At 37.7% G+C, this 24,837-nt stretch overlaps 2 protein-coding genes across 3 annotated transcripts in view; one reads left to right on the forward strand and one right to left on the reverse strand.

Annotated features, from left to right (window-relative positions):
* Positions 1–1,512, forward strand: part of LOC107712423 (sodium-dependent glucose transporter 1-like) — a 5,066-nt gene extending 3,554 nt beyond the window's left edge. The window contains exon 4 of the mRNA XM_016517668.1: positions 70–1,512. Coding sequence (XP_016373154.1) covers positions 70–1,355 — 1,286 coding nt within the window. The 3' untranslated portion in view covers positions 1,356–1,512. The remainder of the gene's footprint in view (positions 1–69) is intronic.
* Positions 1,513–2,515: 1,003 nt separating this feature from the next.
* The window catches only part of LOC107712405 (DNA polymerase zeta catalytic subunit-like), a 59,861-nt gene continuing 37,539 nt past the window's right edge, over positions 2,516–24,837 (reverse strand). For both annotated transcript variants that reach the window (XM_016517649.1, XM_016517656.1), the window contains exons 18-30: positions 19,727–19,845; positions 19,514–19,632; positions 18,817–18,958; positions 15,805–16,049; positions 15,554–15,662; positions 14,721–14,927; positions 13,674–13,783; positions 13,052–13,166; positions 12,780–12,917; positions 12,448–12,638; positions 9,033–9,279; positions 8,054–8,269; positions 2,516–3,455 (exon numbers count right to left, since the gene is read on the reverse strand). In XM_016517649.1, coding sequence (XP_016373135.1) covers positions 3,315–3,455; positions 8,054–8,269; positions 9,033–9,279; positions 12,448–12,638; positions 12,780–12,917; positions 13,052–13,166; positions 13,674–13,783; positions 14,721–14,927; positions 15,554–15,662; positions 15,805–16,049; positions 18,817–18,958; positions 19,514–19,632; positions 19,727–19,845 — 2,099 coding nt within the window. In that variant the 3' untranslated portion in view covers positions 2,516–3,314. The remainder of the gene's footprint in view (positions 3,456–8,053; positions 8,270–9,032; positions 9,280–12,447; positions 12,639–12,779; positions 12,918–13,051; positions 13,167–13,673; positions 13,784–14,720; positions 14,928–15,553; positions 15,663–15,804; positions 16,050–18,816; positions 18,959–19,513; positions 19,633–19,726; positions 19,846–24,837) is intronic.

Raw genomic sequence — 24,837 nt, forward strand, 5'->3', positions numbered from 1 at the left:
TATATATATATATATATATAAACAAACCTTTATAGGTGCTACTGTAACAGACTTTCTGGTTGTCAACAGGCGGTAATGTTCTTATACTGAATATGTGGGGAGAGCAGGCTGGACCTCACCTGCAGGCTCTGCACTTTAGATTTGCTGCTGAAGCCTTTGCCTCTCCAATCATAGCCAAGCTGCTCTTTGGCCAGCATTCCGACAATGCCTCCATTTACACGGATCTAGCATCTGGCCACGCGTCCAAGACCTTCGATGCCAGGGTTCCTTTATCCTCCCATCCAAAGAACACCACTCTAACATCCATGTGGGCCTACATTGTGATTGGTGCTTTTGTTTTATTGGTGTCGCTCATCTTTTTTTCCCTGTACTCCTGCAGTTCCCCCAACTCAAATAGGGCAAAAACACCTTCAGGAAAGCAGCAGTTCTCCAAACACCACAACATACTCCTATTCCTGCTGTCCTTGTTCTTTTTTTTGTATGTTGGAAGTGAGGTGGCGTATGGTTCCTTTATATTTACCTATGGCAAGGACTATGTTGGTATGAAACCGGTTGAGGCAGCAGGACTGAATTCACTCTTCTGGGGAACGTTCGCGGCTGGTCGTGGTCTGGCCATATTCTTTGCTGCTTGTCTGCGGCCAGGCATCCTGATCCTACTGAGCCTAGTGGGCACCACAGTTTCCGCACTCCTGCTGTGTCTTTTTAGTCGAAATCCCCCTATGCTCTGGGCATGCACTGCTATATATGGTGTCTCTATGTCTACCACCTTTCCCAGTGGAATTTCATGGGTTGAGCAGTACACGACTGTGTCAGGGCGGTCAGCTGCAGTGTTTGTGGTGGGTGCAGCTCTTGGAGAAATGGTTCTGCCAGCTCTGTTGGGCTTATTACTGGGGCAGTTGCAAAATCAGCCATTGCTGATGTACCTGGCACTTGGCACATCCACCTTCACTTCTATCTTGTTCCCTGTCATGTACAAAATAGCGTCACCAGGAGGGGACACCACCTTGAGGAAAATGCCAGGGAGACGCACCAAGGATGCTGATGAGAGTGAGTACCAGCAAGCACTGCTGGATAATGCGGAGGAAGAAGAGGAGCAGGAAAATGAAAGTGAAGCTGACCAGTGGAATGATGCAGACTTTGAGGTGATAGAGATGGATGATGCCAGCCTATTGAGCTCTCCTTCTAAAGCCTCAGTGCCTCCTGAAGTTGCAGCTAGTGCACTTGCTGCCCAATCAGTGGCCGCCCCATTGTCGCCACCCTCAAGAGACCCCACTCTGTCTAACACACTGCCCTTTTCCACAGACTCTCCCAGACGCAAACTGTTAATGTCCCTCAACAGGGAGAAAAAAGACTAATATGTTGCACTACATCAAAGAGGTCTCAGACTTTAGCCCTTAGCCAGGAACTGAGAAGTGGCAGCCTTTTTATTTTCTTGAGTGAAAAGATCACACTAGCCAGTTGATTTGGTATTTTCTAAATGCCAACTGCATGTTTGACGTTCATTACATAAAGCAACATAACCCAAACCAAGCCTTTTCCTGCTCACCACGGTACAGGATTATCTTAAAGAAGCATATTATACATAAACTGAATTGTCCTGTTATTTCAGATCAGCCTAATTATTGGACACCAACGTATATTAGGATTATATTAGGATATCTCTCCTCTCTTTTGTCTCAGATTTGCTCTCATTTGTTATTGCTAATTAATAGACCATAAATTAAATTATTCTGTACAATGGTAACCAGCACAATTCACTAGTTCACAAGTCTGTGAAATTAAGACAACCATTTTTTTGTATTGTATGGTCAGACTCAGAATGAATGTAAAAAGTTGCATTAATAATATTTTGATGCTGAAGTCTTTGTTGAAAGTCCTTTTATGTTTACAAAATATTTATTTTCATTTTTCAAATCATACTGAATGTTGATTTTTTTAAAAATCACAAAATAGTTAATATTTATTAAAGTCTGATATTAACCAGATGTGACTTGTGTGTAAATTGTTTTTTGTCCGACAAGCTTCAAGTGACGAGGTCATTTCCATTGCTCATATCAGGTAGCCCTGTTTATCGTGATGATCTTATTTGTAAGAAGTCCCACTGTGTAAGAAGTCCCACTGAACATGGCTGTATAAACATCAAGTGTCTTCTACAGTGCAGCTGTTTGGACATGGCCTGTGATTAGAGGCAGCAGCTGCCGGTTTCCACAATTTTTGCACTTTTTTCTTTGGTGTTTTTCAGATTCTGTAGTAAAGTCTTATTACTGTCCCGAGTTATTGTAACTGTGACCTTATTTTCATATTGCCTGTAAATTGCTAGTGTCTTAATGTTCCCCAGGTGCATGTGCAATAATAGTTTATGGTTCATGGAAAGCATGAACAAGCATGAAAAACATTGTTTAAACCCTTTCCAATAAAGATCTGCAAAGCTTACAGTATACCCCAAGATGATGTAAGGGGCCCATTTTGACTGAAACAAGCATTTGTTAAATACATTGAATTTTATTATGTCAGTATTAAATCTCCACCCACAAATATTCTTTAAAAAACAAAGCACCTTACATTTTTTACAGGTTTACAAAAACATAGGTTATGTAACTCTGGTAGGTAGCATAGGTCGGTAACAATGTCTGGTTTAGAATAGAGAAAGCATTAGAAAAGTATTTTAAAAGAACAATTGTGCACACAGACAATAATACTTATCAAACATATTGCAGAAGTCTAAGTTAAGGCTGATACTGACTTGCTTGTCCTCAGACTTGCCTCTGTCGAGAATGGAGACAAAACCTCCCAGCACATACATGTGAAAACATTTTTAGATTTCTTTTTCAACAGTGTTCATAGACAGAATTTTTGATAAATTTATGCAAGGTTTATTCACAAAAGACTGATCTAACAAAACAAAAAACAAAAATCATGGGAGTCAAACATTGTTCCACACGAATTACAGCCAGTACTGAATCTTCTTCATTTACAAATTGCTACAGCACATAAGGGTTCAGTTTAGAAAGGATTATGCTGTAAATGTCTGACCTGTCAATCTGCAGAAATGTCGCCATTTAATGAACACTCTAAAGACAACTACCAAGCAAATTCAAACACAGTGCATCAAAATCAGCTTCCTCTTTTCTGTATTTAAGGCCTCTTTAGTCCCACTGCACTGCAGTACCACACACAGTCAAACAGTATAAGATGGAAACTTCAAAGACACGGGAAAAAAAGCACCTTTTCAAAATATTAAACACAGAAATTGTGCTGAATGGCACAGTGTTTAGCACCAGAGTAAAATGGAAGGGGGACAGACTGCTGGACTATCAGAACTGCTCTAGCAGCTGGCGAAGATATGATCCTCGGGAAAGATGCCGATTAACACGAGACAATTTGTAGAGTACAGGGCAGTCCAAAGAGACGCATGGCACTTGACGTTCAGCACTCCCACTGCAACTTCTACATACCTGTCAATCAAATCACAACAGAAGAACATAAAAGACTGACATATGACAAACATGAAACATGTGATCTCTATTCTCATGTAGCCAGGGATGGGCATTTTCCAAAAACTTTGCATTCGAATATTTGGCCTCATAAAAAAACGAATATTCGTTCATTTAAATGAGGTTTAATGAGAAAGACGTTATTTTTTAATTATCAAGTTGTTGTCACGATTTCTGAACAAGCTTATGATTAGCCGTTACACAACAATGTTCTACAGCAACGTTACGTTATATCACAAGGTTTTTTGGTTGAAAACGTGTAAACAAAACAAAAAATACATAAAAAAAAGCATTCAAGATAAAGCAGAGCAAACGGAAAAATCAAACAGAATGTGCCAATTATAGTACAGAACGTAGGCTACATATACTCGAGTCGGCCTATATTTATTGTGTTTACATTGTTTCACGTATTAATTCTGAGAGAAACAATAATATCCACATGCTCGGGTTAAAGTTTGTTCCTCAGTCTGATAACAATAAGAACGCGCTGACAAAGATAACGTGTGCTAACAGTTTCTTAGCGCTTTGTGTTAAACCTCTCTCCCTCGAGGAACCTTTATATATGTCTCAAGATCATTTGGCTATCAGATGCGCTCTCTTCTCGGCTCAATCGGAGTACAGCTGCGCTTACCTGCAGTCGTGAATGCAGTGATGGACAGCTGTCCTTCCTCAGTCGACTGTTTGGATTTCATGTGATTTCTCATTGTGGTGGTGATATTATGATAAATCAGTTTCACTAATTCATTTGATCAGAAGTAATTACATTTTGTCAGATCATTTAGTAAGATCATTTAGATCAAAGTCAGGGGCGGATTTAGTGATTTGGGGGGCCCCGGCAAAATACAGGAATGGGGCCCTATACAATTTCACACATTTACAACCTTGAGGTTCCTTTCACTGTTGCTCGCTGCTGCACGACCGTGTCCCATAGTTGTGTCTAATCTTTTAGATTTTTCATGTACATGTTATAAATAAAGGATTTCTTTAATGTTGTAAATCCCTTATTCACATTTAAACAGGTTATAATAGTATTAGAGTAGGTTGGACACTAGGTGGTGCGTTGGGGTAATTTTCACTATGCAATTGTCTACACAACGCAAGGCTCTCTAATTCTAAACTTTAAAATATACATTTATTTTTTTTAATTTTAATTGCACATTTAAATTAAACTGAAGGAAATTATAAATTTACACGCTTAAGGATTATTTCAACCAAACATGAAGTGTGCCTGTGTGGAAAGTGACTGCATGGTCCTTCTTGGGTCTTTCACAAAAAAAAATGAGCGCCGTTTAAACAAATTAAAATAGGCCCTATATAATATGCACTGTTGCTTAGTATTAAAATTATAGCTTCAGATGCATGATATTTGTAGGGCACTATGAAATCCGTTTTATTTTTCCAAAATCACTGAACGCGCATCTCGCATATAAAAAGCATTTTAGGGGGCCCTTGGCTTTTGGGGGCCCAAGGCGGTCGCCTACCTTTGCCTAATGGTTAAGTCCGCCTCTGATCAAAGTAAATCCAAACTTCGCGAGGCAGATGACGACATTCTGTGATCAAATACTATCAACTTGTTAACACGCTCCACAGCGCCACCCAGTGCATTTAGTTATAACTGCTTAGGGTGTATCATGGATTCCCTGCATTTACGGCCAGCAAATCAACACATAGTAAAATTCGAATAGTGTTTTATTATTCGAATAATAATTTCAGACCGAATATTCGAGTATTCGTGCACACCCCTAAGCCAGACTTTTGACTAAAGGGCCCAAATGTGGTCCCCATTGCAGCTTAAGTTTCTTTCACACAAAACATGTTTCAAAAAGTGAAGAAAAAAAAAACACCAAGAACAAACAAAGAAACAAAAAACCCCACTGTGTTAGATCAAATCTCCACGCCAGAATTAATAGATACAGACCCGGACACCAGACCCTGTCAGAAAATATCCTTTGTCTAGTATCTGAACAACTAGTCAGCGTAGATGTTTAATACCCAAAACCCATTAACAGTGAGTCTTGTCTGGTAACCAAAACTGTATTAACAGAAGAGCAGAAGCAGGGGGCCGTTCTTCATACCTCGCATAATACATCTGAGATGATTTGACATGTCAGATCTATTAATCTCGATACCTGATTTCTGGCTAATTTGGTTCTTCAAACAAGTTAGCGGATTTGATTAAAATAACTGGATTAAATTGTCTGAGATTACTCTGTGTTGACATGTTCTTTAGAAAGGGCAGATATATCGATTCTCGAAACCATGATCAGCAATGATCATGCAAAAAAATCACATCATATAATTAAGATCAAGGAAGCAGCCAGGCAGGCAAAATGACAAAAGTTCTAATAAATAAAATGTGTAACCATTTTTAAAAATGATTCCCAATTATTTTTCACCATTTCAAGAGTATTGTAATTAGCAATTCATTTAAATTTGAAGTGGATTTGTTATACGTGACAGCATTAATTAAAGTTTCTTAGTCAGCTGTCTTAAGATGTGTCTTATGGATTGTGTTTAAATTAACTGTGCATCATAAAAGCATTTAGAGATTTGAGAAGATTTTCAACCATCAAATGGACACCAAAAGCTTAACAAATAAATGTCAGGCTGAAGGAAACTCTATTTTGTCCATAGAAGAGGCATGCTTGAACCGAGGGTGCGACATATCAGAACAGAACAAAAGGACGAGTTTGTTCAGCAATGTCATTTCAGCAAATAAAATGAAATGAAACAGATTAACTTAAATCATAGTTATATTTGATCGTTGAAGGCCAGTAGCAAATACACCAATAAATAAAGTGAAATTAAAATAAAGTATATGTATAATTGTATGTATTTAATTATTCCAGGTTTGCTTCACATTTTGTTTATATTACCATGTGTTTTTATTTATTTATTTATTTTAAGGAATACAAAATGTGTTTTTGTTGAAGTGAGACAAGTAAAGATCATTTATTGTTGAAATCATTATCTGTCTGGTTTCACATGCAGTACAGCATACATATACAATTTACTAACCAAATTTAAATGAATCATTTCAGTTAAACAACATTAAATTAAATCGCTTATTTTAATAGCCAGACATTTCTTAAATAGTCAGATGTAAATGTAAAAACTGTGGTGACAGAATGCTGGTGTTAAAGGGCTTCTATTGTGAGAACCACCCTTTGGTCAGTTTTCAGGTCATTAAAGGGTTAGTTCACCCAAAAATTTTAATTCTGTCATTAATTACTCACCCTCATGTCGTTTCAAACCCGTAAGACCTTCGTTCATCTTTTTGGGTGAACTAACCCTTTAAGACTGTCTATTTTGTTTTTACGTGCCCGTTTAGGGTTTTCTGAAATAACCTTGGAAAACACAGCAGAACATCTGCTTATGGATATCTGGCTAGTGTAAAACTTGTTGATTCTTAGAAAGTAATTGATAAAATAAGCACTTCTTAAGAAGAACCAATCCAGTTGAAACTTCAAGCAGGCTTAAATAAAACAGCTTACTACCAGATTCTGTATAAAGCCAGCTTAAAGCTAATCAGGGATGCTTTCTCAAAAGCAAATATTTTCGCAGTTCATTGTTACCAATATAGTTTAGCGGAACTTGCAACCATAGTTGGCTAACAATGCTTTTGGAAAATGCACCCCAGATCGGAAATGATGGAATCAGATGGTCAGTGAACAAACCATGGCCATCTAAGACTAAGGGTGCTTTCACACCTGTAGATCGATTGCTTTGTTCTGAAACAGGTATTACAATTATTACAATGTTGCTTTTTATTCTTGGTGCGGTTCGCTTTCATATGGCAATGTTTCTAAACGGACCAAATTTGTTAATACAAGTCACGCGTGAGTAAACGGTTCTCTCATTGGTCAAAGTTCCACGGTTCATTTTCCAGGATTCCACTTAGCTGTCACGGCTGTCATCCGTCAGGATGGAAAGACAACAGCTTCGCGGGCTTATTGTTTTTTTTTTGTAGATGTCGTTATATTAATTTATCACTTTGAGCAGGAGTCCAGGATTCATCGGGAAAACATTTTTAAAATGCACATACTAGGAAGAAGAGCAATAAGACGGCATTATAAAATGAAAAAGTGCGCTTTGATTTTGAATGGCGAAGACGTGCTCACCCACAGACATTCACAGGTTCATTTTGAAGTATTAGCAAAACAACAAAGCTAATGCTTTTCACAGAACTTACGTAATTACCCATTACACATTGAGATATAGCCTGGTTCGTTGGTCCGTTAGATCGGATTGCTTTCTCACTACAACCGAACCGCTCCAGAGTTCGTTTCCAATCGAGCCGAGACCACCTCTTTCAGGCGATCTCGGACCGATTGTTTTGGCGCGGATCCGGGCGCGATTGCCGTGTTCACATATGCCCAAACGAACCGAGCTAAGGGGGGAAACACGCCAGGTTCCGAAACAACAGCCCAGGTGTGAAAGCACCCTTAGACAGATTTGTGAACAATATTTGAGAGAAATAGGCCTTTTGTGGGAAACGCGCCAGGTTCTGAAACAACAGGCCAGGTGTGAAAGCACCCTAAGACAACATGACCTCTTACCTTTAGGAGCTGGTCTTGCTGGCTTTCCCAAAGCCGCAAGTCCTGGTGTAGGTGGAAAGCAACACGCTGGGGTTCAGCCCGACAACGTTCACACACTCCTAGCTGTGTCAGCTCATCACAAACCGGGCAATGCAGCGTTGTAAAGTACTGAGAGATGGTGCATTTTCTTGTGCCCTCCTCCCCTCCTCCACTCACAGAGCTCCATGCCTTCTGTACCTATGCAGTGAATAACACCACAAACAGACATGCAGATTTTCACTGGAAATGTCTTTTCATTTAACTGTGCTTTTTAAAGGTAAAGCATAGTTTTTTGGATGTTAAAATACTTTCTCCAATTTGTATATGCTTAGTTAACTATATGATTGAATTTCATCCCCAATAAATAAATAATGTAAATACTGTGGTTCTGCTCTGCTATCAGCACAAGCTCTATTAGTTTGAAAATTTTTACCAGCCAATAATGGCTCAAACAAATGGTATTTGTTGTGAGTTTGATGTGGCACTACCTGTCCTAAGCAAACGGCAGTATTTGGGAAATCAGTCATTATTTTTAAAAATCAACAGGGCACAGACATGAGGGGAACTTGTCTGAATAATCGAATGCAAAACTCATGCCATTCTGTTTGAGCATCCAGACCAGCTCAACAGAGCAACACTGGCTCAAGCAATATTTGAGAACCAGACAGCAAGGGTTTTTATTATTCAGGAGAATTAACATACTAATGGTTTACTTACAGTTGTCTCTGCATATGGAACTAGTACAGGTGAAAGTATTTCAATATGTAAAACATTACACATTTGCAGTCTTATAACCTACCACCAGATGGTGCCTTTATATCAATACTAGCTAGTATAATTCAGTAATAAAGGTACAAGAACTAGTTGTAGATACACCCATTTAAGGGGAATGATGTTTCAATGTCAAGCTTAATCGTTTATATTTTGCATATGCTAAAAGACAAAATGACAAATAACTAACCCTCGGCAACTCGTGGTACCAGCTGAACACATCTACTCCAATCAGGTTGAAAATTCGTGCGAGAGGTGGCAAGATCTGCTTGGTGATGTAGTAGGTTGCATTGAGGCGCAGGCTGGGGTCCTGCAGTACCTCTACAGGACGTCGAACCAGCTGTATGAGCGGCACTCCTGGCATCCCGTACACAATAACATACGGCACTCGCTCACCCACACGTGGCTCTAAACGTCGATCGTGCGCCATCATACGCCTGAGAGACAGACAGAAAAGAAAAAGCAAAAAAAAAATTAAAGAAAAATATTGGACAGCAACCTTTGTGTGTTATTTTAAAGCATTTGGATTAAGCCTGCAATCAGAACACATAAACAGCAGCAATATTAACAAAAGAAGGAATTCCCCCTCAACTATGACTCTAATCTAATTCCAGCATCTGTTAATGGGTGTGTTGCTAGGCAGCAGCATCAGGTACAGTAAGGCAGTTCTGCAGCATGCAGACAATAAACTGAGCTCTGTCTGGAAAAACACACATATTCAAACATGCAAACCAAAAATGTCTGCACTTATTAAATACAGTGCACAACCTGTCATTTTCTACAAGTTTGCCTAGATTATTATGTAATATGGGGGTTCCTCAATTTGCATGCAAAAACTGTTTAATAAACGGTTTAAAAAATTTTTTTAATGAAGAATAATAAAGCATTTTGGCACAAATCAGCGCAATGACTCAATCTGTAAAAGACCTGTAAAAAGATTCATACCAACCTAAATGTGCAACTAAACAGAGGATGCTACCCTCTCCTCATTCCCTGTTTTATTGGGCACTGTCAATATTAGTGACTTTTCCATGAGTTAAGCAGTATAGATGTGACAATTTGTCATCAATAACTCAATTGCAAGAAGGGCCAGAGCAGTATATTTAACCCTTGTGCGTCAATTAAAAAAAGTTACACATAGGTCCATAGTGGACAAAAATGTCCATGTCAAAAAACTGTCATAAAAATTTGAAGCTTGGGAGCACAGAGTTAAGTTTGGTCTCATTTTAAAGAAGACCCATGGCAGATTATTGTTGAAGTAAAAAAAGTTTAAAAAGTGAAACCAAAAAAAAAAGTTCTAGATGTTTAGGTTTATGAAAATGATTTATGAACGATGTTTTATATAAAATATATATGAAAAATGTTGAACTCTATACCTGCTAGAAAATCAAAGCCATAAATCTAAACAAGTTGTATTCCAAATTTGAGGTTGATATCTCAAAAAATGAGCTTTCAGTAAGATTTTGTTTGGGCGCAGTACCAAATTTTCCCCATTAGATACCAGCAAAACTCTGCTGGTGCACACAGTGGTTGGGATTTGTGATTTGCAGTAGAGTTTTTCTCTCTCAAATATTACAAGAACACACACACAATTTTTATTTTTTATGACATACAAACCACACTCCGACATCCATACCAACACACCCACACAATTATAGCTGCATTATTTATCCAATTGACTCTATAATATGCAGAAGCAGAAAACAGAAATAGAGCGAGTATTTTCTTTATAGGTCAAACCTGAAAAAATGGCACCATCTGGTAAAAAATAGTAAAAAAATAAATTTTAAAGCCTTGCCAATATAATGAAAGCCTATCACCAAAAATTGCATAATTTTACAGTTAAATTTATTAAAAATAGCAGTTTTAATGGGTTTCAATGGGGACATTTTTGTCCTTAAGGTCCTGAGAGGAACAATTTTTTGTACCTAGTGCAAAACAGATTTATTAAAGGAAATGGAAGTGAAATAGTAAAATTCCAATAAAAATACACACCTGTGCCAAAATGTATGCAGTTGGCAATAACACAGGCAAAATGATCAAAAAAACAAAACTGAAAAGGACAAAAATGTCCAAAAGGTCGCACAAGGGTTAAAGTTATGGACAAACTACATTCTAGAACATTACACGATGTTTGAATTTAATCAAATGAGAGGTTGCAAAAATGAACACACTCTTAAGCAAAAGTGGCCAATTTATTTATTATCTGTCTTTTTTTAAATGAATTATTTTAAATAGATGTTTATTTTCCTCGTTTCCCTATATTCACATCATTTAATGTGGTGAAGAACAACAACACAGAAGATCAGATATATCTTTACTTGTCAAAATAACAGAAATCAATTAAATTACACTTTTTTTTTTTCAAATTCCGTAAACATCCACTAACATATCCTTCAAGTAAATTGTGCAAAATGTTTTATCCATGGGATTCAGTATTTATCTCTCCTCACATTCAACTTTAACACAGATTTTGCTTGTAAGGTGTGTTAAGTTTATTTGCAAAGCACATTACCTACACATCGGTAATTCAGTTCAGCTTCATTTAGGCTTGGTGTTTATAATAAATGTTGTTTATAATGAATACAACTATAAATATATAATACAATTAAATACATGCTCTTATACCTAAAACTTTTATTGTTCTGTATACCGTGAAATTTGAAAGATTTTTGGGCAGTGAGGGGTACTATGTTTACAGTGTTTAGAATGTTTCTGTTTTATTTACCACTATTTTACATTATTTCTGAATGTAACAATAATAAATAATAATAATAAAAATGCTACTTTTAGTACACCAATGCAATTTATGAGTTTTGTTCCACCTCTTTACATTGCAGTTTTGAGCAAACTCTAACAAACTCTAAAAGACTTTATACATTTTTTTTTTAATGGAATTCTTAATTTTCATTATTGCTTTGTCAATTTGAATAAGAAAACACAATGGAAAATTTGTTTCTGTTAATGTTTGGAGCACTTAAACCGGCTCATGCATTTTCTGTAAAGCTGCTTTCAAACAATGTGTATTGTGAAAAGCGCTATACAAATAAATTTGAATTGAACTTAATTGAATGTTAACCTCATCAAGGTGTTCTGTGCTCTCATGCGTACACCAATTGTGTTTACATATTAATGCTTCTTACAGACATATTGTCCCTGTGTGTTGATAGACAACGGCAAACTAAACTCTAGTTCTGACTGCATTGCTGGGGAACGCAAAAAAATGCACACTACCTATATGTCTCACTGTACCTATATGACAACAGTGTTAAAAAGATGACAGCGGTAAATGAACAGTGCTAAAATAAGCATTTCATCTAAATATTTTGCTGTAATCTCATACGTAATACAGTGCAGAGACTGGATGAAAACTCTTCCCTCTCTTGAATAAAGTGTAGAAAAGCTCAGAATCTAAATGACGTAGATGTGCACTTTCCCTCAATTACAACGCAACTGCAACTTTTTCACATAATGATAAACACGAGTGCTATCACTGTCTTCCGTAACCTGTAAATATCTCTTAATATCTCAAAAATGAGTTTTAATCTCAGATGACATCCATACTTGGCATTGACACACCTTTTCATATACATATACTTACTCACCTGGTGAGTTCCAGAGCAGGGACACAGGCCCCTGGTCGGTACGATCCGCTTCCACGGTACTCTTTGGCAAAAATGAGGTCCTGCATGCTGGCTTTGGCCTCTAGCACCTTCACACATTGCCGCTGCACGTACTGCTTCACCTGGCTGATGTCACGTGACTCGAAAAGCAGCTTCAGAGACCGCTCCAGAATCTAACAAAATAGAATTTCATTCATTAACCTCAACTGCCCTCTGGTTGAGAAACACGGCATTACAACTGCAATGACAGATGGAGCAGGACATTATCAAGTGATTGGGAAAAAAGAAAATAATAATTTTGGAATGCTAGTTACCTTGGCAACAGCAGGGCAGCCATCACGACGTACAGTTTCAATGCCTTTGGCGTCAAAGACTGGGTTTTTCTGATCCATGCTCTCATACATGTATCCAACATAACGCTTCTTAGTCTGTAACACGCATGGGAGGTACACCTATCCAAACGCACAAGAATGCAGACAGACAAAATTGGAATACAGCAATCATGTGGCTTAAAATCGCTCCCCTTCAAAATAAAAACTCAGAGTACACTCAGAGACAAACCACAGATCTAAACCAGTTCACAAACCTTCTCAAACTTCAATTTGACAGGTTTAGGGTTGGCGGCAGTGACAGCCTCTGCAATTTCATTACCAATCTTAAATGCCTGTTCCTTGGTTGCTCCTTTCAACAACACAAACATACTAAAAGAGAGAGACAGACGGGTATCAGAGACAGTATAACACTGTGTACTAAGCAGGCACAAAACAACAACAAATTTCCACTGACAAGCAATTTGTCTGTTCACACTGAATGCAAAACTACTGCACAACAAAACAGCCAATGAGAACATTCTGATGTTTATGTTAATAGTGTCTGCTGATTTTTGAACACTAAGTTATATTAACTTGACACCGAGTTCTGTTCAGAGAACACTCTCACATATCAGACAGGGCAGGGATTTCATTAAAATCAATCAGAAGGCAGTATAAATATTAAAATCGGACTGCATTTGGCCCACCACAACAATGAACAAAGTTTCAGAGGGAGGCAGTGCCTCCACAGCACTATGATTGGCTAAGTAATCTGGTAATATTATAATGCTTACCTAACAATCAGACTGAATGAGTCAAAATGGAGTAATAAAAAAAAAATTCACACACCTGCTTGGTCACATCAACATTGAAATAAACTAGTTTTTATTTCTCTACCTGTCTGTATCTCCGTAGACAACATGTGCTCCCCACTTCTTTGTGTCATTGACCATCTTTATGGCTCTCTCCAAAGTTTCTCGGGCCTTGTGCACAATGCTGTCACCTACCTGGTGTGTGAGGAGAGAGACAGAATATTTACTCACCGTAATCACACACACACACACACAAACCGCATTATGTCACCACTTGATGTTCAATGTAAAATCTGGCTCTTAAAGTAAAGACAGTTTTAATTTATATATTTGGTCATATCATGCAAATTGTGCGTACAACACTGCTGCATACCAGTTAAGAAAGACTGGCCCTTCCAGTCAAACATCAAGTGTAAACCTAAAATTATTTATCAAACACAAGCATTCAAATAATCTAAATCGGCAAGACCTTAGATTAGGTAACATTATTCACTATTAACTAGTTCCTTATTAACTAGTGTTCAGTCTGTAAAATGTCTTGAATTTAGATACCAGCCAAAAACTTGCTGCACAAAACCAAATTTTAATCAAAACCTTTTAAAAGGTGATAAGGCTATTTATTTTGCCATCGTAACAAATAATGGTTACATGGTTAGTTGTTTTTTCTTTCTGCCAGTGATCAAATATGTCATGCGACTCATTTTTGGGTTGCAACCATTCATTTTGGAACCACTGATTTAAAATGTAAAGTTAGAGTACTGTGGCGAGGGGGGCGTGGTTTAGCGGGGGCTGCAGCGGGAGAGAGCGGTCGGAGACGAGCGGTGAGTAAGTAGGTCAAGTGCATGATGACATTCACCTGCTTCTCGTTTCAGTGATTGGCCTGGAGAGACCGTAAAAAGGCTCAGGGGGAACAGAGAGGGAGAGAGACAGACTGAGGTCTCGTGTGGGAGAGACTGTGGCCGTGGCACAGAGATACGCAGAAGTGCTATATAAGTTTTGTTTGTTTTGCAGCGCCAGAGCGCCTGCTTGTATTCGCTGTTCCTACGGGACGCTTAATAAATTACCCGAGCCTCAGTCACGCTGACTCCGACTTCTTCCTGCCATACTAAAGAACCTCATTACAAGTACCCACCTCAACACTGGGCATACGTCCAGAGAAGCTGGCAGCAGTGTAACCAAATGTGACATTGGCAATAAGTTTAAGGCCAAGCTGCCTGGCATCCAGCAGGCGTAACAGAGCTTTGTCGTTTTTGTACGCCTTCATGGACTGCTTCACCATGATCCTCGTCTTCAAAATCTCCTCCAGCATACTTGGCAGGACACCCCTCCGCACTGATGACTGAGCACACACACAATTTGAGTTGAGCTGACTCGGACACAGGCATTGTAAGAAAGATATTATAAATTATATTATTATTAAATTGACAATTCTTGCTCTGAACACATCTCATCCAGCCAGATTTTAAAGCAAACTGTGAATGCACATCTGTTGAATTTTATATCACTGCATTATATCAATTTTTGTTCATAGAATGACCTTTATGATGCTTGCTAACCAAAAGCAGAAGAAACATCAACATTGTGATATTAGCTATATTATTTAAATTATTAATTGAACCCTGGTGTTAATTGTCATATTCTTGTTGCTACGGTTTTATAACAGCAATAAGTCTTAAGAAAATTTTGGTTAATTGTGTCATTGAGCTCTTGTCGATGTCCATAAACCTGTGATCATTTCTGAGAAGCTGATGCAGTCACACTTTTGGAAACCTGTTTCACATGCTATTTTTCACAAATAGTAGGCAGTACAGTATACAGCAAGGATTCAAGTTACAGTAGTATTCCCTTTCAACTACTTGCAACCAAATTTAATGGCTCATCACATGATCATGTTGCCATTTAAGGATCATTTAAATGTAGGTATTTAAATGAAAGGGGTTAATGGCAGTGTAATCTCAGAACTACCTTAACAAATGCGACACCATTGGGAGAAATGGTGATGTCATTTCTGAGCTGGTAAAGGACGTCAGGGGGGACTCTGAGAGATGTACAACCAAACCTGAACTCATCACACCTGAGAGATAGTGAGAGAGTGGAAGAGATAAACACCACCAGAACCACAAAATAGATACAGTGGATATATAGAAATACTGCATTATTACACGCTACAACACTAGATCTAATGTAGTTTTACTCTAAATCCAAAAGCTGCTTACGTTCCAAGATTCTCAACGTGTCCAAGGCTGGTGGAGAAACAGTAATTGTAGGCAATGACGATAGATGGATACAATGACTGGAAATCCAACACAATAACAGAGTTGCTATAGAAACGCGACTCTGGCTCCATGACAAGCGGAATGCACTGTGGGGCTCTTTGCTGAGCACGCTGCTGTGTGCTTGGAGTCACTGGGATGTAATTCATTGGTTTTGCGATCCTTAACATCATTGATTCCACACGGTACTGCAATAGAAGGAAAAAGATTAACTACCAACACAAAACTGCAAAAAAGTATTTATGAATCTAATTATTAAAAACCTAAATATAATATACATCTGTGAATCTCTCTATTTCAAGAATTAAAGGAATACTGGATCTCATTCACTAAGCATGCGTACACAAATTTCATCATTATACAATTATTATACATTTATGTATAGTTAAAATTAAATTTATATTATAAATAATATATTTGTATAATATATTTCATCATGCACAGTGATAGAGTAAGAAAAGCTACTATTGCTCGAGCTACGACAATATAACAATGCAGATATATGCATATGTACAGCTGTCTAATGACAGGTCTATAATCTGGGGCTGTATTGAAGGCGTTTATTGTGAATTTGGCATAATTGTTTGTGAGAAGTTCTCCTGTGCGTACAGGAAGAAATAATCCATGCCATTATTAGTGAATGTGAATCAATGTTTTTTTAAATACTTGATCAATAACTTTGCACGTACCCTATCGATACACATATTGTACTAGGAATCTAGCAGACTTATGACAAATTAAAATATGTACTAAAATTGGCTCAAAATATCAAGTATGTCTGATTCTTCAACTAGATGGAATCATAGCCTGAAGCTTAAAAAAAATCCGTTTTCCGTGCCCACTATGTGATTTTCTGTGACTGCCCAATATCTGCACACTGATTTTTGTCAACTAGTGTCGACTCCTCCAGACTGCAAAATATTGCAAAAGTTGTGTTATGTATTCTAGCCTTTACTTCCTAACAAATGATTCTTAAGAACCTGTTCTTACTGAATTTTTCAAAATGACATTTCAATAATGTTTCAAGACATTATTTTCAGTTATAACTCTAAACAAACTAAGAACTGTTACTGTGTCATATTATACTTGTGACACTTAAATCACTAATCACTAATGTGACAACATTTAGTGTCTGTAAGAAATAATAATAATAATAATAATAATAATAAATGCATTATGCATTCAGGGTGCATTAAGTTGATTAAAAGTGACCGTAAAGACAGTGTTACAAAAAACAAAAACAAAACAACACATTGTATTTTAAATAAATGCTGTTATTTTTTCGTTCATTGTAATTAAAAATGCATAACTGTTTTCACAAATATATTAGACAGCACAACTGTTTTTAACATTGATCAGAATAAAAGTGGCTATGATCAGCGATGTTCGCGTCTTTCATTAATCCAGTCATTAACATGCTTGTCTCAATGACAAGCGATACTGATGTTGTTCTGAAAGGATTGATGCTCCAATAAAAACACTGATAAAAATAGTCTTAATTAGTAATTGTACTTTTGAAAATTGTGAAAAGTAATGCACAAAATAAAATTACCGGAGAAAAAAAACGAACCGAAACATTATTCTATTACTATATGACTTGATTTAAGTTTACTTAAAAGTTTTTTTGTTTTGTTTAAAAGTTTATGCCTATTAAATGTTAAAAAGTCTATTACAAATTTTACTGTAATGTTGAATGACTATATTCACTCATTTAATTCCCAGATTTTTAAAAAAAATTTTTATCTAACATCTGTACCAGTATCAGTATTATTATTTGGTAAAAAGCTATTAAACAAATATTTAAAATATACCATCTTTATGTTCAATGAACATAAAGCTTTTCATTTCTTCAACAACCATGTTGGAAGATGTACTCATGTACACATATTCCAGGATGAAAATACAAAGATTCATCAGGCTTGTGCAATCAAACTTTTGTATAGACACAATATAACACTCGTAGCTGTGTGATATGGCTCTATCACCACGGCAATGAGTATGATATTGCTCACTTATCAAACAGCACCTACATAAAATTGTTTGGGAGGGTTTCAAGAAAAAATCCTCTGCTCTCATCCAAAAACAAACTCCAGAATATTCCAGACACTACTGGAACTTCAAACGGGACAGGGTTCTATGGTCAGATGAAACTCAAAAAGGAGCTTTTTGGCACACATATGGATTTAAAATGATACACACGGATAAAAAAGTACCCCATGCCCACAGTTTAATATACTGCTGGACCTTTAATGTTGTGGGCCTGTTTTTCTGCTAGAGGTCCTGAACATCTTGTTCAGATACATGGCATCATGGATTCTATCTAACACCAACAGATTTGACAAAAATTTCAAAACCTCACTGCCTCTGCTAGAAATCTTATAATGGGCCGTGACTGGATCTTCCGTCCAAACAGTGATCCAAAACAAACATCATAATCAACACAAAAATGAGTCACTGAACACAAAATGAAGGTTCTGCCATGTCCATCCCATGACCTGAACCCAATAGAAAATTAGTAGGCTGAACTAAAGAGGAGAGGAACAACATGAACTTGGGAATTTGAAGGATCTGGAGAGATTCTGTATGGAAGAATGGTCTCATCTCTTGCCAGATGTTCTCAAACCAAATCAGGCATTATAGGAGAAGATTCAGAGCTATTATCTTGGCAAAGAGAAGTTGCAAAAAGTGGCAAAGAACCTTGGCCAACGTGTAATGGATAAAAACATTTCAAAATGAGATGTTCCCATCATTTTCAATCATTTTACTTCAATGAAAGGATAGATTTTTGTGGATTCTTTGAATGAAATATCAAAAGGATATACAATGCATATTTATTTTCAAAGCTTTCTTTGCTCATATCTACCAAGGGGGCTATTAATTCTGACCCCAATTTTATATAGTGATCAGACAGACAGCTAAAGGCATCTGTGTAACAGGTTTCAGATGGATGCTTACCTGTGACCCCCTGGTTAGCACGTGGTAGAACTGGATTCCAAACACGCGTGCCAGTTCACTTGTCCTGCCAATAATATCCTGCTGCTGGAGCAACTGGACTGTGCCACACACACGGCTCACATAGTGATCCACCACTTTCCACCTAACCCAAACAACAGAACACCCCAATAGAACACACACACAAAATGTAATAAACAGTATTTTGTTTGTACAACCAGTAAATATCATGTGCACAGTACAAAAATGATATCCCATAAATTATGCATAACACCTACATGATATTGAGTCATAAAACAACAAATTTGAGAAGACAATTGCTTAAGATACTACAGTTATTTTCAGAGAATATATCTTGAATTATTATTATTATTATTTTTAATGTTGTTTTGGTTGCTGTTTTAGGCATAAATCTAACAATTTATTAGGGTTTATTAGGAAAATGATATTGTAAATGATATTTAGATAATTTTGCTAGAAAACAAATTCTAGACAAAAATAAGTTAATTATTTGCAGTGCACTGTTAAATGCTACACATTTCAGATAATTTTAGCTGGTACCATACAATATAAATGGTACAGTATGCAGCAATCAGTATGCTATAATTAAATTCTGATGAATGATGCAATGACATTCATATGAACAACCCTGCAATAAGACCAGTAATAGGCATCTGACCGATGTGAGATAAATTCCCACCTGTGCAGGTGTGTGTAGTGGTCAAACCAGTCGGAGAGTGTGCGATGGCTGTAGAGAGGAAAGCGCTGATGCAGGAGGTGGAAAGCCACATTCTCAAAAGTGTAGTTATTCAATGCAGCCTGAAAACATACATGAAGCACTTGATTAAACCGAACACTCTCAGATAAACAGTGTTAGCTTCGGGATTCTGAGGGTATTGAATTTAAAGAGAACCTCAGTCTTCATAATCCTCCACATGTTGAGGACAATGCGTCCAACAATATGGATTTCCGTCATAGTGTCTGCACCATATTCATCTTTCTCTGCCATAAACCGATTTTCTTTTGCATCTCCTGTTAAAGTAATGACATCAAATACAACATTTCAGAAATGGGATAAGATCTGTGATGCAAAGCTGAATTTTCATCAGCCATTACTCAAGTCTTCAGTGTCTCATGATCCTTCAGAAATCATTCTATATGCTGATTTATTATCAATATTGTAAACAGTTTTTACTTAATACTATTTTATCTTAATATTGTTTTGGAACCTATTATACTTTTTTCAGGATTCTTTGTTCATGCTGTTGTTTTTAAACTTTTTATTCATCAGTCATTTTGACAGCAAAAAAAAAAAAATTAATATGATTCACAGTAAGCACAGTAAGACTCATTTTCTCTTTCTTTGTGTGTTTGAGAGAAACACAGAGCGCTCTCACCCAGCAACGGCAAGTCGGGTGCTTACATGCTAAAGTATATGGTGCATCAAATGCGCATCCACTATTATGAATGGGAATAGTGTGCTCAGTGAGTTGTCAAGGCACAAAGAGTAAAACACTGATGTCATCTGAAGTGAAACTATGGGTCTCTACAAGAAACTGAATTTTATTTACAACATTATTTCTTATAATCTATAGCAGGGGTCTTCAACTCTGGACCTCAAGATCCACTTTCCTGCAGAGTTTAGCTCTAACCTGGATTAAACACACCTACCTGCAACTTTGTAGTAATCATGAAGACCTTGATTAGCTTGTTCAGGTGTGTTTGATTAGGGTTGGAGCTAACCTCTGCAGGAAAGTGGATCTCGAGGTCCAGTGTTGAGGACCCCTGATCTATAGCTTCAGGCAAATGGTCCTGGAGCTCAAGCTTTGACGCATCATGACATATGCATGGTAGCAAAATCACATGACAATGAATTAGAACTCCGTTATTTACAGCAGAGAGAGAGAGCATGCATGTGCAAACCAAACACCTTTGCCAGCAGTATAACACCAACAAGTAAAGCAGTTTAAAACAACCATGGTTCCCTGAGAGAAGAGAATGAGACATTATTGTGTCAGAGCTAATGCTATGGGGAAATCCCTCTTTCTCCAAGAATACTGAAGCCATATAGAATCGTGCCAATCTAAGGATTGGCCAATGACATTCAGGCACACATAAAAAAAGGACGACCTTCTCTCGCTATATAAGCCGACACTGGCACGATTGCATCAGAATCTTACTGAAAAACCATAGGCAGCTCTTGTTCCCAAACTCTGAGCATAACATAACATGACAATTTATGCAATGACTCATTCCCTCCTCTCAGGGAACCATGGTTACATTGACACAATGTTGAGTGAATTGACCTCTGATTACTCAGAGCTGACACTATTGGGATTGCATAAAATAACGTTACTAGCAAAGTCTACCTCAGCTGAAGTGGAGAACTGACTAATAAAAAAAAAAAAGTTATCTAATGCCAGCACAAGGAGCATGCTTAACGCCGTAGTGGTATAGAACATCACAAACATAACACAAATAATCGTACATACCCGACGGTTCATATCAGCATCTACATGCAAACATACTAGTGTCCAGCAGCTCCTTCCAGCCCTCGCTGTAGGGATGATGTCAGACTATGACGGAAGGCCACAACCAGATTAACAGCAGACTTAGTTAAGCACAAGTATTCATAACCTCGTATACTAGGGGAAGGAACGAAAATTTGATGGCCACAGCCAAACAAACTTGTTCCTATGGAGAGGACCAACTCCGTTCACATGATGGAAGTAGCGGCCATGCTGGCACTTATCACAAAATTCAATCAGTTAAAAAACTACTCATTCATACCGATTACGCACACGTGGGCAGTATACACAAGCACAAAGAGGTAATACAGCAGCACTTCCAGTATCTTGAACACAGCATCTAGACTGTGAAAGCCTCCCGATCGCAGTCATCACTCTAGAAGACAACAGATAAGGGGTTGTAACAACTAAAGGGAGGGCCAAGCTTCCAATCCTGCTGAACTCACCTGTGCTTCCAACACTACGTAGCCAGCGGGTGATAACCTGCTAGTCAGAACCACAGCCTTAGCAGCTCTAGTCACACGCAGTCATCACTCTAGAAGACAACAGATAAGGGGTTGTAACAACTAAAGGGAGGGCCAAGCTTCCAATCCTGCTGAACTCAGCTGCGTTTCCACAGACAATACAAACAGCAGATCCAAGGGCAGATCCAAATGATAAAATCTGGCAAAGGTATTTTGGGATGACCAGCCAGCTGTCAAAGAAATGTCTTGAATGGACATTCCATTCAGCAGTGCAGGAGCGCTCAATATAAATTTGCAGCGCATGTGAATGATATTGAGAAAAGTGCTCTGATATTAAGGCGTTTTGTTTGTTTTTGCATTTATGGTTGTTGCCTACAGTAGCTCTTACAATGCCTTAGTCAAAGCACGCAGCTGTGTACTCGTCCGTCTCGTTGTGAGGCGCCACCGACTCTGGAGCAGCACTAGGTGACCAATCCACTCTCTTGAGACTCTTGTCCTCCAACACACCAAAAGAAACCAATCCGCGGGCTTGAAACAGCATTGTTTCAAAGCCATCTCTTCTGATTTTGTGAAGTTTGCCAGAAGGCAAATAATCCACTTAATGAGGTGCAGGTCAACAGACAGGTGTCATGAAGGAGAAAAATTCTGATGTAATGACACCGGCTTAGTACCGGCTAAGTCATTCGGTGTCCACAGCTCGATAGTTTGCTAGAGAAATGAACTCTAGAGAATTTACACACACACACATACACACACATACATATATATATATATATATAGTGTAATAATAATAAGTATATGTCATAAAAGTACAAGTATATATATATATGTAAATGTCATAAAAACAATTTATGACAGCCAGCTGGGTAAATAATTATATTTCAACAAATAATTGGAATAAAAATATAATTTTATAATTGGCTTTAGAAGTTAAGTTTAAAAAAAAAAATGCATTTTACATGCTTTCATACAATTGTGTTTGTTATTCTATCTAAAACTAAACAACATTATTTAATTTTATAATAATGTGCAAGTAATAGGGCTCCTTAGTTCACAGTATTTGAGAGTTTGGCAAATGCCAGGTGAAAGCTACCTGCCAGACTGCATTATAGCAACTGTAAAGTTTGGTGGAGGAGTGATAATGGCATGGGGCTGTTTTTTTTAGGGGTTGGGCTAGGCCCCTTACTTCCAGTAAAGATAAATCTTATTGTGCAGCATACCAAGACATTTTGGACAATGCTATACATTCTATACTTTGGGGGGAACAGTTTGCGGAAGTCCCCCAGTGCACAAAGAAAGGTCCATAAACATAGCTGAATGAGTTTAGTGTGGAAGAACTTGACTGGCCCACACAGAGCCCTGACCTCCACCCCATCAAACTGGAATTGAAATTGCAATAAAGCAATGTCATTAAAGTCCCCGTTGGTGTAATCATCCAATGTACCAAAACTTTGGTCCATATATATATGCGTGTATGTGTGTGTGTGTGTCCCTTTTTCAGGATGTTGTATTTTGCTGTGTTTTGTAAAATCCAAATAAGCTTTACATAATTGTATTAGAAGGGGTTTGAATAAATGTTTTGCATGCTTGTTTAATGAATAATCTAGGAAAGTAAAGAGACCTTTCTACTGACTTGAAGAATGATGTCCCGAGTCCTAGTTCACCTGCATGAACATGCATAGTTCTTCTGCGGTGAGGCATGAGGACTGTAGATGCCAGAGCAATAAACTGTAATGTCTGTAATGTAAGACACCTAAGACTGTGCTACAGGAAGAACAGCTGATTGTCCTTGTAGTGGCAAACCATGCGTTTCCCCCAAATGTGTTTAAGAACTTGGAACAAATGGAAGTGTGGGGTAACATCTCACAGCAAGAACTGGCAAATCTGGTGCAGTCTATGAGGATGAGATGCTCTATGGTACTTAAAGCAGCTGGCAGCCACATCAGACACTGACTGCTACCTTCGACATTGATATTGTTCAAGGTCTTATTCAATTTCTGTTCATCACATGTCTGTAAAATTTGTTTAGTTTATGTCTCAATTGTTGAGGTTATGTTAATACAAATATTTACGAGAAATTTTCTCTGGAAAAGTTAAGTGTCCACTGCAAATGTCTGCAAAATACTATTTATAGAAGACTGGGCTAGCCTTGACAGGGTCTTGATCTGGTGGTCCAACATCCCACACAGCCAGATTCAAGGTGTGGATGGAGCACTCTCTTGTGGGAAAAACCAGTCCTCAGAATTGGGGATCATTGTCAGAGCAGAAGGAAACACGTTTTGTATGTGGCTTGAGTCATGCATCCTTCACAAAAAATCTTTTTTTGCTATTTTGATCAATTTCTGCAAATAAATGCTCTAAATGACTTTTATTTAGAAGAAATGCTATCAGTAGTTTATAGAATAAAACAAAAATGTTCAGATTACTCAAACAGACATACAGTTAGGTCCATATATATTTGGACACTGACACAATTTTCCTAATTGTGGGTCTGTATGCCATCAGAATACAATTAAAATGAAACAATCAAAATGAAATTGTAGTGCAGACTTTCAGCTTTTATTCAAGGGGTTGAACAAAATTATCATGTGAAACGTTTAGAAATTGCAACCATTTTTAAACAGCCCCTTATTTTCATGGGCTCAAATGTAATTGGACAAATGAATATAATCATAAATAAAATATTAATGGACATCACCAAAGACTGGATTTCCTCTTTTGTTATGCTTTGCCAGGCCTTTACTGCAGCTGTCTTCAGTTGTTGTTTGTTCGTGGGTCTTTCTGCCTTGAGTTTTGTCTTCAGCAAGTGAAATGCATTTGAGATCAGGTGATTTACAGGTGAATGACGTGAAATCAGTTCATTCTTCGATTTCGCTTGAAGTATATCGGGGCCTTTAGAATAAACTACACACCTTTTACCTTCTTAATAGATGAAACAATGACGGTATAGCCCATACCTTTAGAACAGCTTTTGTGTCAACTGTCCAATTAATTTTGGTCCCTTGAAAATGGGGTGGGGTGGGGTGTGGGGG

This window comes from Sinocyclocheilus rhinocerous, unplaced genomic scaffold (assembly GCF_001515625.1).
Source record: "Sinocyclocheilus rhinocerous isolate Xijiao unplaced genomic scaffold, SAMN03320098_v1.1 scaffold2418, whole genome shotgun sequence".
In the NCBI taxonomy this organism is placed as follows: Eukaryota; Metazoa; Chordata; class Actinopteri; order Cypriniformes; family Cyprinidae; genus Sinocyclocheilus; species Sinocyclocheilus rhinocerous.